General features: G+C 38.0%; 3 protein-coding genes across 6 annotated transcripts in view; all 3 read left to right on the forward strand.

The window, feature by feature from the left end:
- LOC121639712 (protein FAM160A1-like) overlaps window positions 1–4,654 on the forward strand; it is a 28,640-nt gene extending 23,986 nt beyond the window's left edge. For all 3 annotated transcript variants that reach the window (XM_041985154.1, XM_041985153.1, XM_041985155.1), the window contains exons 15-18: window positions 1,282–2,657; window positions 3,171–3,349; window positions 3,448–3,568; window positions 3,903–4,654. In XM_041985154.1, coding sequence (XP_041841088.1) covers window positions 1,282–2,657; window positions 3,171–3,349; window positions 3,448–3,568; window positions 3,903–4,135 — 1,909 coding nt within the window. In that variant the 3' untranslated portion in view covers window positions 4,136–4,654. The remainder of the gene's footprint in view (window positions 1–1,281; window positions 2,658–3,170; window positions 3,350–3,447; window positions 3,569–3,902) is intronic.
- Window positions 1–16,377, forward strand: part of LOC121639776 — a 565,698-nt gene that overhangs the window by 477,811 nt on the left and 71,510 nt on the right. The gene's annotated exons all lie outside the window — the stretch shown is intronic.
- The window catches only part of LOC121639814, an 882,884-nt gene that overhangs the window by 457,571 nt on the left and 408,936 nt on the right, over window positions 1–16,377 (forward strand). The gene's annotated exons all lie outside the window — the stretch shown is intronic.

Genomic DNA, 16,377 nt, shown 5'->3' on the forward strand with positions numbered 1-16,377 from the left:
CTGTGTGGGACTATTTTTTTTAATCCCATCCACTCCCGCTAAAATTCTGACCATTACTGTCTGACACTCCCACCAACGCATATATAGGAAACTGAAATAAGTTTTATGCACCATTTTATTACAACCGTTTTAAACCGTAGAATAAATAAAAATTTATTCAGCAAAAATCTCTCAGTTCTGAATAACAATGTTCATGTAAACTGAGGCTAAAAAAACTATAAGATGTCTAAGTGCAAATCTAGTAAACAAATGTGTTACTATCACATTAAATTTGAACAAGAGCGAGAATACACCTGATTTTCCTTCCTGTTGTTTAGATTAATATTCTCCAGCCTTAATTTTGTTACCAACATCTGTTGTACTTTCCATCGACTAGCAAATTCAGGACCTGCTGTTTATTTTTGCCCAGTACAACCTTAAAACTGTCCACTCTCATCAGACGGATCCCACGGGCAACTTCCCAGTCCCATGCAAGGCTCTGAACCAGGGGCCTTTACAGACTCAGTCCACAAATCACAGGTTCCCAGTTTCAACAGATTGAGATGAAATTGGGAACAAGAAGCCCCACAATTAAACAAGATGTACTTTGTTTTCTGTGTCCTTTATGTGTTTACTTCAGTCACTTTTCAGACAGCTAGCGGATGTGTACCAACATGTACCAAACATTAGAGTACCTCCAAAAACAGTGGGGGCAGTGTTGTACAGTATAGCTGCCATGTAACCAGTGATAAGAACAAAGAAGAAGAAGCTACAGTGTTTTCAATGGCTGCAAAGACCACCATCTACTGCACTGCCTGTTTTGTGTCTCCTTCTGAGAATTTGCGTTATCAGGAACTCCTCCATTGTCACCTTGTTTGCTATCTGAAACTGGTGTCTAAACAAGGAAGTGAACTCTGAACTCTGCACTGCCCTCTAGTGGATTTATTGGCAAATAACCATGCCAATGTAGGAGTGTGTGGGCAATAACTTTCACATTTGAAATGGATGTATGGACTTATTTACATGAAGGTATAAAGGCCATGGAAGCACTGGAAGAAAACTGTCAACCAGATGATCTCTTCTTGTACATACCATTTATATTGTACTTAAAGGTCTGCACAAACCTCTGCATAAAAATCTGATGGCAAATGTGACAGAACAGGTACATAGATTTCCTTGTCCGTAAAATGTTAGCTTTATCATGCTAAACAAGAGTTGATTCTCAGATGATCCTTGTACCTTGTTTTTTAAAATGAATTGGCTGTAGAATATTTTGAACATCTATTTTTGTTTTGTCTGCAGGGCTTGTCAATTCTGGTCAGCCCCATACGACGGCGTTGACTCTCCGCCTCAAGAGTACCGATCTGAAACACCAGGAGATGACATAGACGATGAGCAGGAGCTCATTCAACGAATTAAATGTGACTCCATCTGTTCTTTGGTAATCACTCCTCCCCCCTCATTCCTCTCCCCAACGCCGTCCTCCACAGATACTCTCTCCACAAGTAACCAAGCAGGAAGAGCCAGCTCTGCCCTGGAGTTGGAGTGGGATGACATTTTTGAAGACGAAGATGACTTCTCATCCGTTGCGTTAAATTTTCCGTTAGCAAATGGCTGTCTTGCTGAGGAGGCTGACAGTTTTATGTCTGTGCCTCCACCGCTCCCTCCTCGACACATCCAGGAAATGCGACGCAATGCGACCAAGCTGGTGCGAGGCTCGTATGTGGAGGAGTCCGAGTTTCAGGACGATGCCATGGTTTATGATCTTGTAGCTCAAAAAGACTCAAAGGCTGCTATTTTGGAGCGAATCAAAACAGCGAATCGACGTTCACGTGGAAACATCTCAAACGGACAGCGGGCGTCATCTCCAATGACAATAGCAGCGGTGTTAACAACAACAGGGAGGACTGTGATGGACACAGTTAACAGCATCATGTCGACACGGAGGAGGAGCGAGGATGGAGGGAAAGAGGAGAGGAGGAGGAGTGAAGATTATGACAAAGCAGTGAGGAGGAGGAGGAGTGAGGATTATGGGAAGTTGCTGGGGAGAACAAAGGAGGAAGAAGAAGATGAGATAAAGATAATAGTTGGACAAAGAGAGCCACATTTCTTCACCAACGGTTTTCACACTCAGAATCACATCATCGACGAATTTGATGACAGCGATTCAGACTTTGAGCCATTTAAGGAAAACTGCAACATTAATGGCCTCACAGCTTGTATCAATCACATAGACACGTCAGATCAGCAACATAAACATCACAAAACTCAACTTAAGCCATGTTTAGAGACAAACTCCTCACCCAACAGCCATTATGAACCTGAGCCACATGAACTTTGTGTCTCAACAAATGCCAAGTCTCCAAATCTGCCTGATAGCGAAGCCACAACCACCTACAACAACAGCTTTCTGTCACAATACTACGAGCTCATGCTCTCTTTAGGGGTGGAGCCAGACTGTGATGATGTCACTGATGATATTAGCACATTCAGGAAGCGAGTTCAAGAACTGAGGCAGAAACTTGAGGAGGAGGTGGAAGAGCTTCAGCATGAGTTTGATTTAAGCTCTTTGTGGGATGATGCAGAAGAGGAAGGCGAGGAACAGGCCATGGAGGAGGAAGAGGAAGAGAAAGAAGATGAGAAGAAAAGCATCAGGAGACACGGAGTTCCTTTTACAGGTCTGTCTGTGTGACTGGACTTAAACACTGTTGAATAGATTTGTTGCCATGGAAGAAGGTATCAGACCTACTCTTCCACCTCCCACACCTTTTTGAAGGCATTTTTCAGTTACAGGTAAACCCACCTGACCTAGTATGCTAACCATTATGTTAATCTGACTGAAACAGGCCTTAAAATAGTTATTAGTCCAGCTAAAATCATACCAAATCAGATTTCTCATATACCCTCTTACCAAAACTGGTACAGTTCTGGTTTGGGGCTGGTGTTAGAGCCAGTTCTAAGTTGGTTTCATAAATCAGGGTCCTTGTTTGTGAATGCTTTTTGTAAGTGTGACTTGTGTTTTGAAATAATGAATGGTAGCATGCACACTTACAAACACTTTCTATACTCTGTTTGATTCAAATACTTTGTTTATTCAAAATGAAAGTGTTGCTTTCTAAAGTCAAAAATAACACCTCTCTCCCCTGAATACCATTTTTATACACTAACTTCCTCTTTCATTAATGCACAAGGCCCGTTCATCAGTGTCCTGTTGTCCCGACTGGAGAACCTTCTAGAAAACTCCATTGCAGTGAATCTGCTGGTGACTGGTATCCTGGCCCAGCTGGCCTGCTACCCACAGCCTCTCCTGAGATCCTTCCTGCTGAGCACCAACGTGCAAAACCAGCCCAACGTACGCACTCTATATCAGGTAATGTCCATACGCAGATCACACACATCTCCTCTGTTTATCTTCTTCAGCTGTTTCAGCCTACTACATGTTAATAATCTGTATGCATGTATTTGTAGGTGTTGGTGTCGGTGCATGCTCAGGTTGAGCGATACATGGCGGACAGACCAGACTACCCTGCTCTAGTCACTGAGGCCTGGAGGTTCTTGTTGGCTAAGGACCAAGATGCCAAATTTAGAGGTTAATGGCAGATGAACTCACAAACTCAGCCTTGTGTAGCTCTGCAATTATCTTTTTGGATGGCTCCATTTAATAGAAAATCACTGAAAAGTTGTTGAAATCATTTCTGAATTACAGTATGGTGTCTTAAACATTGAAAAAATGTATAGGAAGTGGATTTGTGGAAATAAGATTTATTAATAGGAAGATTTGATAAGTTTTACCCTGATTCCAGTTTTTATGCTAAGCTAAAGACAGATATCGTAACACTGAAAGTCAGAAGTAACAACTCTTTTGTCAAGATGTACATGGAGAGAATTTCAGACCTTAGTTTATGTCCTATTGTGTCCCTCAGAGTGCCTCCAGTCTCAAGGTGGGGACATCATCCTGGATCCATCTCTTCCCAACGGTTCCATGAAGAACGCTCTGCCTCTGCCTCCTCTCAGTGTCTTGCCACCCTGCCCTACTATTCCCCCTCAATCCAAGAGCAGAGTGTTTGCCATCGTCCTGTTTGCTGAATTCCTGAAGGAGCTGGCAGCCATCGCCCAGGAGCACAGCATCGCTCCAGACTGCTGTTTGGAGGAATGATACGATTGCTGCTGGTGCTCCTCCCTCAAACGTGACAGAAGTAGCTGATCAGAGACTCAAGTTCAAAACATGTAGAACAAATCATCTCAGTCATTGAGGATTAATACAAAAACTGTAAACAGTAAAATGTTGCTTTTAATCTATAAATTTGTATGCACACACACACACACACACATATATATATGTATATATATATATATATATATATATATATATATATATATATATATTCCTGACAGCACTTGAAAATGTACCCATCTCCCCATGTGAAAATTGTTAATAACTATGAAATGTTTTGAAAGAGATTATTTTTAAGACAATCAATGTGAAGTTTTCTAAATATGTGTGGGATCTGTGCAAATCAATTTTCTTGTTTTCTTGAATCTTTGCACTAATTTGTTGTAAATCTTGTTACACATTTGGTTTAAACTGCAGAAGCATTCCTGCAGCTGCAGTTTTAAATCAAGCTGCCACTATGAAAGGAAAACGTTATGCAGAATTTAAATAAAAATTTAATTTTAAACAGACTCAAGTGACTTTATATTATATAGAACTAAAAGATGATGTTAGATAAACTAGAAAGTCTACAAACAACTTCTTGGCCTGCAGCAAGTTCAGCACCCTGCAGCTTTCTCTGCTAAAGCTGGATTCTCACATCTGGGAATACTCCAGAGTGGCCTTTGTAAAATTTAAATGAGAAAATGAATGTTTTAATGACAGCATGTAGAGAAAATTATGGGTGATTCTTGGACCGTCCATGACAGCTATTTTTATATTTGCATGAATTTGCATGAAATCACTGTTACATAACAGTACAGTAACAACTCTATCACTTAGAGGCCCAGACCTTTATATAATCTGACACTTGTCTGTGATGATTGTAGTTTTTGAATATTCCCATAATGATTTTTCAGTGTCTTGAAATATGAACATTCATTATGTTTTTGGCAACTACTTGAATCAGGAAAGAAACAAAGCAGATCTACTTTACTAAAGTTTTAACAGCTTGCTGAATATTTTAAATCCACCATATTGTGTTGTAGAAATAAGCCTTTCGTTTCTTCATATTATTATTAATTGTCTGTACTTGCTGTACCAGTATTTATGGGCATTCTAACCAGATTATTAGGAACTGGAATGAGATTGAATATGAAGCTATGTGATCAGAGGTGTTTTTGTGTTCCCGTTGTCTTTACATGCACACAAACACCCATTTATAGGTATAATTACACAGCCGGTGGAAAAACTGCTGGAGACCTTTCTTCTTTTACAGTACCACAACTTACTTTTGAATAAATTATTACTACGTGAATGTCGGCTAAAGGCTATTGTGACAGATCATGTTATAAAACATGCTCATTATACTTCATTTTCTGTCTTTTGAAGTTTTCTAGCATGTTATTATGAGCTTACATGTATTCGTTCAATGATGATAATGACACCAAAAAATGCAGGAACACTGTACAAAAGAACCTACACTCTAATCCCAGATTAGTTGAGTTTACTAGAATTTTTTGTGGACACCTGTTGCCTTAAACCATTGTTTCTCAGTCCAGGTCCTCGGGACGCACTGCCCTGCATGTGTTAGATGTGTTCCTGCTCCAACAAACCAGATTCAAGTTAATGAACTTCCTCATCAAGTTCTTTGGAGTCTGTTATTGAGCCATTCATTTGATTCAGGCATGTTAAAGTAGGGTTACTTCTATTACATGCAGGCAGGGTGTCCTGAGGACCTGGATTGAGAAACACTGCCTTAAACCATTCTAGTTTTTACAAATACTGAAACTAATCATGTCAAGTTGTATTAACATGGGCAATCATTAGAATTTACTCAAAAGGCCCCAGATAAATTCATTTATTTTTTTTATCATGTCCTCACACATAAAAGCTTAGAAATATCAGAGGGCATACTTTCTTTTTTGACTGTAAATGTAGCACAAATATGATGTAAATCAACGTTATGCAGATATTATTGGTTGTGGTTTAAGTTCTGATGAACTGCTGCTGACGTTTTCACACTGTGGTTAGTTTGTTCCTATAGTTTTTCTGAGTAAACAGAGGCAATGTACTTCCCCTTGTGAACGCAGACAGCACAGTTTTCACTTGGAGTTTGCTGGAGGAGAAGAAAAGGTCGAAGGTGAGGATGGCAGTAACAAAGGTTTACTTGCTGATGTGGGTTATTGGTGAGTTAATTTTAATTTTTATGTACACTACCGTTCAAAAGTTTGGGGTCACTTTGCCATGGGATTCAATAGGGAAGTGACCCCAAACTTTTGAACGGTAGAGTACATCCTGATAACACAATCCAACAAGCGTGTATGCATACAGTGTTTAGCAGTCTATTAGAGAGGAAGAAAATGATCATTTCCTCAGATCAGGAAAGCTAAATATTAAATGCTAAAAATGTCAAATATACTGAGCTAACATAGCTAACATCAAAGCTAATAAATGTCCTTGTAAAAGTGTAGAAGGTGGTGGGCTGTTTAGATACTTTACCATGGTATGAAGGTGAAAATGAGTGTCAAGAATCTGCAGCCTCTGGTTCTGCAGAAAGCCCATATTGCTTCAAACCTTCTACTGAAACATTCATTTCTTATTTCCCAGCAGGTGCTGCAGTCATTGTGTCCCGGGGAAATGATGAGGATTACAGTGGAGATGACACTGAGGAAAGTGGCAGTGGTGAAATGAATGATAAGATAGAATGCCCATGCTCTACTAGCTCCTCAGGTACTTGCAAAACTTCATATTTTATTGTACATATGTAATATGAAAGAATAAGTGTCTCATTGCTTGATGCTGCAGTTTGTGTTTTATGTTGTGGGTAATGAGGAAACACATCTGTGGTTTTGTTGTGTGATCTCTGCTATCACAGAAGGAAAAAATGTCTTTAAAATATACACGTGGTTTGGACAGCTTCTAACTGTAAATATGTATTTATAATTAATTTATACCATGGTCTGGGTGAATACTCGATTCTGATTGGCTGGAGGGTGTCCATTAAAAAGTGATAATGGACACCTATAAAAGAAGTTCCAGCCATATAGCCTTATTGCTGTAAATTATTGCTCTGACTCAGAGCAGTCTGCAGGCCTTATTGAACATGTAGGAAACTATCTGTGGACTTTGACTGTTTGAAACAAAATGTCACATCATCCTCTGGAAGCACACAAGCTATAAGAGCTGCACCTGCCCTCTGAAATTACACTTTCTGTCACGTAACTTAACGTTATGCAATCATCTCCCTTCCCTCCACTGATCAGGTCTAATACAACAGTTGCTGCCAACCGAGCTGCAGGTTCTGTGTTAGAGCCAGTTAAGAGTTGCTGCTGGAGACACGCCAGATCACGTCTGTGACGGGGCGTCACTATGAAAGCAGCCTGCAGACTTATTGAACGATGTAGGAAATTATCTGTGGACTTTTACTTTGTTTGAAACAAAATGTCGCATCATCCTCTGGACACACACAAGCTGTAAGAGCTGCACCTGCCCTCTGAAATGTTTGTGTCATGTAACATTCTGCAGCCAACTAAGCTGCAGGTGCTGTGTTAGAGCGATTACCTTGGCAATTCGTCACAACAAAATAGTCCACTCAGTCACTTCTTGTGAAAAACCTACAATTTTACTGGTAAAAAACAACATTAACGCATTAATAATTTATTTAATATTTTTTTCTTTCTTAATGGAACATGGTATAAGCAGGATAATGCCCTTCAAGGTAGCCATTATCATAAATTAATGTACTCCGCTTCGAGTCGGACGGTTCACGCCTCCGCGTCATCCATTAATTTATAATAATGGCCACCTCGTCGTGCATTATCCCTTACTTTTATTCTTGTGCAAACAGCTTGGACATATGCTGACTAAACATGTTTCCAAAGATAATTAGGGATTAATATTTAAAGTGAGTAATTATGGAGAAAAAAATTACTCAATATAACTGTGTGTGTGTGTGTGTTTGAAATACATGATTTGCAAATTGTGTGTAACTTTGGGTAGATGTATGTGTGACTCATGTAACTTTGGGTGCTTGCAATTGTATGTTCAAATATCTAGAAAATAAACACTCAAAAATTATGCATGCACAAATGACAAAAATGCACAATATTAATATTTTACACACAAATATTTTACATTCAGCCAAACATATCTAATAGTTTTGTAATCAAAAAGGCTTCTTTGTATACAAACGGTTACATACTGTACGTGTGCACGAATTGTCTGGATCTCACAGACAAAACAGCATTTATGCACAGATGAGTTTACAAGTGCTGAGGCTTTGAGACTTTCCACGCTCCTGAGAGCCTCATAGCTTCATACATAGATAGTGCGTTTAAGTGCTGGTGAAAAGCTAGGTCATAATTTTTTTTTTTTTTTTTCAGGTTGGATATTTCTTTATTTCCCCCCTATTCATCCTAAAAAATTATCACAAAAAAACACAATTAATGTTTTTAAATTGTTTGTTGATTGTTTTATGTAATGTCCTGTTTCTATGTTATGTACTTATACTGTTGTTTGTTTACCTGGCCAGGGACTACAGATGCAAATTAGCTTTTAGCTAATTCTGGTGTAATCATGTGATTGTGCATTGTCCCTATCAAAAAACAATAAAATGAAATAAAATAAATTAAATTAAATGAAAAACCGACTTATCACAATGACTCTAGGAAAAGGTTAGTAATGAATTATGGATCAGCCCACAAAACACAAACAAAAACCCTGACTAAAACTAACACAGATATTCTAAAATGTCATTTAAAAAGTGCTGAAATCTGACAATTTATTGTAATGATATGATGTTGAAAATGAGTGTCCAGAAACTGCAGCCTCTGGTTCTGCAGAAAGCCCATATTGCTTCAAGCTGTTAGCTAAAAACTTCATTTTTCAAAATTCAGCAAACTAACTGTTGTTTCGTATTCCCCTATAGGAGCTGCAGCCACTTCATCCAGGGCAAATGATGAGGGTTATAGTGGGAAAGAAGCTGACAATAATGAGGACTTTTCTGATGATGAGGATCTGTCCTATGGCAGTCGTGAAATGAATCTGTTTTGCTTGCACTTATAGGTACTAATGAAAGCTTTTATCTGCCATACCCATGGCCTGTTGAAGATGACAAAACCTCCAGTTACTCTTCAGGCAATCTCATCCTAGTAATACTTGATATACTTTATACAATAGTTTTTTTTTGTTTGTTTTTTGTTGTTGTTGTTGTTGTTATCTTATTTTAGTCCAAGAAAGTCTTTTTGCTTGATGCTGTAATTTGTTTTATGTTTTGGGAAATGAACATCTGTGGTTCATTTGATAAAATTCTGTAATCTGCTACTTACAAGGAAGTAATGTCTTTAAAAATATTCACAGCTGATGTGAGCTCAGATTATTAAACTTAGTATAACTTAACTTACTGAACTTTGGCAGGTTTTTTTTACTTTGACTCCAGCTTACAAAGGCTAACTCTGTCTTCCTGTCTCTTCTCTGATCTCTCCAACCTGTGAAATTCAGTCTGATGTTGACTCTTGTCTTATTTCTTGCTCTGTCACTTTCTCTCTTTCTTTCCCTCTCTTCCTTTGATGATGTGCTCTTGGGTTTCTTTGCTGAATCAGTCATGGTGTGCAACCAAAATAGCCATTGTGTTTATATCCAGGTGCCATAAAACAAAACACAGCTGTCATTTGATGCTCCAGACTGGAATAAAGTTGTGAAGTCTGGTTTTATGGCCTCAGGATGCAGTAGGAAAACGATGGCTCCAGGAACTTGCATAATTGATGTTAGTAAGAAATTAAAACCAGTCAGAGCCACATAGTGTTATGGTCCAAAACTTTTGTTGTGTTCCTTTAAATTGCAAATGAAAAGGTGAACCCAGTGGGAGTTTCCAGGGCTCATGTACAACTGACAACAGAATCTACATATCAGTGACAACGATCAAATGTCACTGATCAGAGACTCAAGTTCAAAACATGTAGAACAAATCATCTCATCTTTAAAAAGACTTAGGTGACTTTATATTATATAGAATTAAAAGATGATGTTAGATAAACTAGAAAGTCTACAAACAACTTTTTGGCCTGCAGCAAGTTCAGCACCCTGCAGCTTTCACTATTGTTGTATAATTTTGGTCAATAATGATGCAGCTATATAAAAACAAAGCACTGGAAATAAGGGTAAAAATTACTTTTAACTTCAAAGCATAAATGTGATTTTAATACTTTTTACACCAGAAATAGTTTTCCTAGTGTCCTCCTTCCATCAAATGTAATATAGATTGTCTTATATTGTGAGCTATAAACAGTGTCAGGAGGATGTAAACAAGTTCTTTCTAACTTTTTCAACAAATTATCCACTTACAGATGCACTCAAAGTGAGAGATTCTCTGCTAAAACTGGATTCTCACATCTGGGAATACTCCGGAGTGGCCTTTGTAAAAAATTTAAATGTAAAAATGAATGTTTTAATGACAGCATATAGAGAAAAAGTTGGGTGATTCATGGACCATCCATGATAGCTGTTTTTGTATTTGCATGAATTTGTATCCAAATTTATGAGCTTCAGCAGAATTGGCTTCTTTTCAGCACACATGCAGATATTCATCATTAATTCTCTGGAGGATTAGCTGCTGTATTTACAGTCTTACCTGATAGGTTTCTATTAGTTAAGTTCATGAGGAAACTGAGGCTGTACAAAGCAAATACTATAGACATTACTATTTGGGTTCTCACATGCAAGTCCTTCAGAACACTTCTAGATGTAATGTACTTTGTGATGTTCTAGCTCATAATTCAGAATTCATATATCATCGTCTCACCAACCGTCTCCATGGTGATAATTTCTGTCCTAAAACCAGCAGATGTGACGACTGAAGTTAAACAGCCAACATTGACGAAGAAACTCTGATAAAACCGATGATCTGGAAAAACACGTGTTTCCTTTTAGTATTGAAGTATAAGTGTTTGTACAGCAGTGATAAAAGTCCTACAGCAGCATCACCCAAAGTCTACACCTGCTGATAAAATATGTCATTGGCTGCTTGTTTTACAAGTTTTTCTTCACTTTTTTTTACATTATAAGATCACTTTAGTTGTAATAATCAGTATAATATTTCATAAAATCTAGATCTTAAAAACAACATCTCATTTATGCCCTCCTTTCTCCTTCTGGGGTCAACATGTAACATGTGAACCATAAACCGCTAATTTCCTCCTGCTCAGCTGAATGATAAACAAACACGAAAATGGAGAAAAGCTGATCAGCAGATCATGACAGCCGTCATTATTTATGGAACATTGTATGAGGAGAGGGAATCCATCTATAGAGCCAGCCTACTCATCTTTTTCATCTCGTCTCTCCATTTCCTGTCATCATAACAGAGAAATGACAGATTTAGCAGAAAAACTGCAAAAAGCCCAAGAGATACGTCTTAGACTTTACATGCTTCAGTTGGTAAAACCATACAACTTGACTTTGGCAGATTTTCTTACTGTGGAACAGCTTCCAGCTTCAGCATTCATTTTGCCTCCTGTCTCTTCTCTTAGCTCTCTCTAGCAAATAAAAGTCAGTCCTATGTTGACTCGTCTTATTTCTTGCCTTTTCGTTTTGTCTTTTTCTTTTCTTGTCTTCCTTTAATGTATTCTTGGGTTTCTTTACTGAATTAACCATGATGCAAGTTCAAAACAGCCAATATGCTGATATTCAGTTGATGGCATGTGACTGTAATGCAAACACTGCAGTTTCTCTACCTTGGGACATGACAGGGAAATAATGGCTTAAGGAACCCATATAACAAAAGTCATTTTACCATCACAGTAAGCCAGGAATGTATTTTAAGGTCAGAATGTTACATAATCCTATTTTTAATGTTAAATTTCATGACAATACAGTTAGGAAAAGACTGAAGAAGTAAGGCTTTTTTAGATGTTCTCTATAAAAAGAACACAGTAGTACAGTTTAGGTGTTAAAAGTTACGTTTGAATAAACAACAAGACTTCTGTAACAATGTATTTTGGACATACCAGACCAAAGTGGAGATGTTTGGTATGTTTGGAGCAAACAAAAATCAGCATAGCAGAGCAAACATCTCATACCAACTGTCAGGCACAGTGGTGGCGGTATGATGATTTGGGCTTGTTTTGTAGCCAGAAAACCTGGACACCTTGCAGTCATTTAGTTGACTATTAACTCCTCTCAATATTTGTCACGGCTGAATCGGCCGTCGGAAGGAGGGAAGCAGGACCCAAATAGCAGACGAGATAATCGTAAATGGCAGAACAGGTTTATTTCACACAAGGGATCTGGATGGTCCGAGCTGGAGAGTGTCCGGGGTTCAGGTTCTCTGGGAGGAGAGGAAAATGGTGAGTGGAGTTCTAAACAACAGAATCCTGTGATGCCAAGCTGGTGAGCGGCTTACGGTATCCAAATGTAAACTGGAATGAAGGAGGAGGTAGGCTGTCACGGCTGGATCCTGAGCTGAAGGGTGGAAGGGCGAGCAGGCAGGTGGCAAGGTTTACAGCTGACGATCGGAGGAGGAGGACTGGAGGTCAGATGACTGGAATGCTGGAGTGTATCAAGGCTGGAGAAGAGGTGAGAAAGCAACGGTAAGTATACTAGACAGGAACAGTATTATTACTGGTAGCGGCCTGATTTACCACAAGAACAGTGAGATAATCTGGCGAGGTCTGGTTGCTCCTGCAGTCCTCATAAAGGGAGGCTTGATGAGGGTTGATGGAAAGCAGCTGCGGAGGAAAGAGCAGACCGGACTCCGCCCCAGGCTGACTGAAACCTGCACAGCCCCACCTAAAGCTCAGGTAGAGAAGGACATGTTGCAGAACCGTGACAAATATTAAAGTATTGTAGAGTCAAAAGTGAGGCCTGCTAGAATATGGACTGTGCAATAAATTAGCCAGCTTGTAAATTATCTTGCTAAGCTACTAGCTGGGATATAAACAAATCAGAGGTGGACAGCTAAAGCTTAGCTGACATTGGGATATGCAAATAAACGGTATAACAGCAATTTCATAGTTTGTACTGGAGACATGTTTATGTGTTTGTTACTGATCCTGAAGATACACAACCAAATAATTTATTTCTTTACTTCCACCTCTGTCAGCTCAACAATTCAGCATTTTAATCTCATACTCAACGTTCCAAATTGCACATTTTTATGCATGTGGATAGTTCTTTGCATTAATGCTTTTCAGATTTGCATACGTGCTTGTCTCTAAGCAGGAAATCTGTGAAGAATTTTAGAAATGGGGCCCCAGATAAATTCATTTATTTTCTTTTATCATGTCCTCACACATAAAAGCTTAGAAATATCAGAGGGCATACTTTCTGTTTTGACTGTAAATGAGCACAAATATGATGTAAATCAACGTTATGCAGATATTATTAGTTGTGGTTTAAGTTCTGGTGAACTGCTGCTGACGTTTTTACTCTGTGATTAGCTTGTTCCTATAGTTTTTCTGAGTAAACAGAGGCAATGTACTTCACCTTGTGAATGCAGACAGCACATTTTTCACTTGGAGTTTGCTGGAGGAGAAGAAAAGGTCGAGGGTGAGGATGGCAGTAACAAAGATTTACTTGCTGATGTGGGTTATTGGTGAGTTAATTTTAATTTTTATTTACATCCTGATAACACACGCAACCCAACAAGTGTGTATGCAGACAGCATTTAGCAGTCTATTAGAGAGGAACAAAATGATCATTTCCTCAGATCAGGAAAGCTAAATATTAGATGCTAAAAATGTCAAATATGTTAAGAAAATGTTTTCCACTGATCACTGTTTTTATTTATGTAACTGACACATTTATTTTTTTTATCTACAATTTACCCTGAAAAATTGATGTAAAGACAAACAATAGCTGTGCCTTTAAAAGGTCAACTAGCAAAAGTACTCAAAAATGACATTTGGGCAGTGGTAGCCTAGTGGTTGCAGAGGTGAGTTTGGGTCTGGAGAACTTGGCTTCAAGTCCCCTGGCTGGCAACTAAGATAAACCACTGTAAACTACAGTGGTAGTACAGATATTTCACATTCTAATCTAATAGTATTGTGTTAAAAAAGGCTTCTTCACATACAAATGGCTAAATATGTATGTACAAATTGCTTACGCACAGACAAGATGAGCGCTGAGGTTTTGAGACTTGAAGCTTCTGAGAGCCTTTGTGCGTAGATGGTGCATTCAAGTGCTGGTGGAAAGCTGGGTCATCTGGATTTTCATAATTTCTTCTCTGGATTTTACTGCCATCATAAACTCTAGTTTGTAATCATCATTTTCATTATTTACAGTAAGCCTTAAAAACTTTAAAATCTCTGGTGCCTAAACATTTAACTCCTTTAAACATATATATGAGGTCACATAACTGTAAAGAACTAGCTGCTTCTAACACTGTGGTTAGCTTGTTCCTGTTTTAGCTTCTTGATAATTCAGAAGACATGAAAGGACACTGTAGTCCTCTTATGAATGCAGACAGTACAGTTTTCCCCGGCTGTTTGGTGGAGAAGAAGAAAAGGTAGAAGGTGACGATGACATTGACAAAGGTTTATCTGGTGATGTGGACACTCGGTGAGTTAGTTTTGATATTGATTAGGTACACCTGTACAACATATGTGTGTATGTAGGCAGTGTTTAACAGTCTAATTGAGGGGGAAACATCTAAATATAATAAATACAAGCTAAATAATGGATGCTGAAAAAGCCAAGTATGTTATGAAATTCTTGCTACTGAACAGTTTTTTTTAATTATTATTATTTCTTTCATTCAGGTTGGACATTTTGTTATTTTCCCTCCTTATTCATCCTGAAAAATTATCATAAAAAACACAAATGCAAAAGTGCAACGAAGCTATTCAAAATGACAGATAATGACACAATCCACTAACTCTTTATAGATGCTGATATAACTAAATTAGGGTCTTTTAATGTAATTATTTGCTTTATATGTCTTGTACAGTTTATATATTTTATTTCTGTGTTATTTAGACTAAATTGTTATGCTGTATTTATAGCTTCTTACTGTCTTCTGTATTTGTTTGGGTTTTTAAATTGTTTGTCAGTTATTTTATGAAATGTCCTGTTTTTCTATTCTATACGTACATTATATATTTATATTTATATATGTGCATCGTCCCCGTCAAATAAAACGATTAAATGAAATTAAATTAAATAAAAAACTGAGTTAAAACAATGACTCTTGGAAAAATTTTGAAATGAAGATCACCCCACAAAATATAAAAAAGAAAAGCACACAAAACAAAAACAACTAAAACTAACTCTCATATGTCATTTAAAAAATGTCGAAATTTGACATATTTAAATGATGTGATGTTGAAAATGAGTGTCAAGAAACTGCAGCCTCTGATTTTGCAGAAAGCCCATGTTGTTTCAAGCTCTTTGCTAAAAAATAAATAAATAAATTTAAAAAAACTAACTGGTGTTTCTTATTCCCCTGTAGGTGTTGTAGCCATTTCGTCCAGGGCAAATGATGAGGGTTATGGTGGGAATGAGGCTGAGGATTATGATGACCATTTTGATATTGAGGAAGTGTTCTATGACAGTGGTGAAATGAATCTTACAGTATTTATACAAACAAATGAAAGCCTTTTACGGCCATACCCATGGCCAGTTGAAGATGACCCAGCCACCAATTACCCTTCAGGTAATCTCATCCTGGTAATGCTTGATATACTTTATACAATAGTTTGTTTTATGTCATGTTACTTCAGTTTAGTGTGAGAGAATAAGTCGTTTTGCTTGATGCTGCAGGTTGCTTTATGTTTTGGGAAATGACAAAGAACATCTGTGGTTGATTTGGTAAAAGTGTGTGATCTTTGCTGTCATGCAAGGAAGTAATGTTTTTGAAAATTCCCAGCTGACGTGAGAAAAACTTGCTCATATTATTAAACCTATTATTACTTAACCTACTGAATTTGTCAGATTTTTGCAGCCAGACGGTTTGGCTGCAGAACTCCAGTGCAGGCTCCACTCTCAGGTCACCTCCATTGTAGGCAGGATAAGAACAAAACATTTCCACAATAAAATGCACCAACAAATCGGCCCACAGTGTGTTTTAACCCCTTCTTGCTCTTTGGATTACGCTATAAATAACATTAAATGCGAAGATCAAACAAGCATACACTCTCCTGTCCTTCTCATCAAAACATATTTTTCCATTAATAATACCCCTTTGAATGCTTTGTATCAGCTGATTTTAATATGGAAAATATTGATAACTGCATATGATCGGCCCAGTATGT

This window comes from Melanotaenia boesemani, chromosome 5, assembly GCF_017639745.1.
Source record: "Melanotaenia boesemani isolate fMelBoe1 chromosome 5, fMelBoe1.pri, whole genome shotgun sequence".
Taxonomy (NCBI): Eukaryota; Metazoa; Chordata; class Actinopteri; order Atheriniformes; family Melanotaeniidae; genus Melanotaenia; species Melanotaenia boesemani.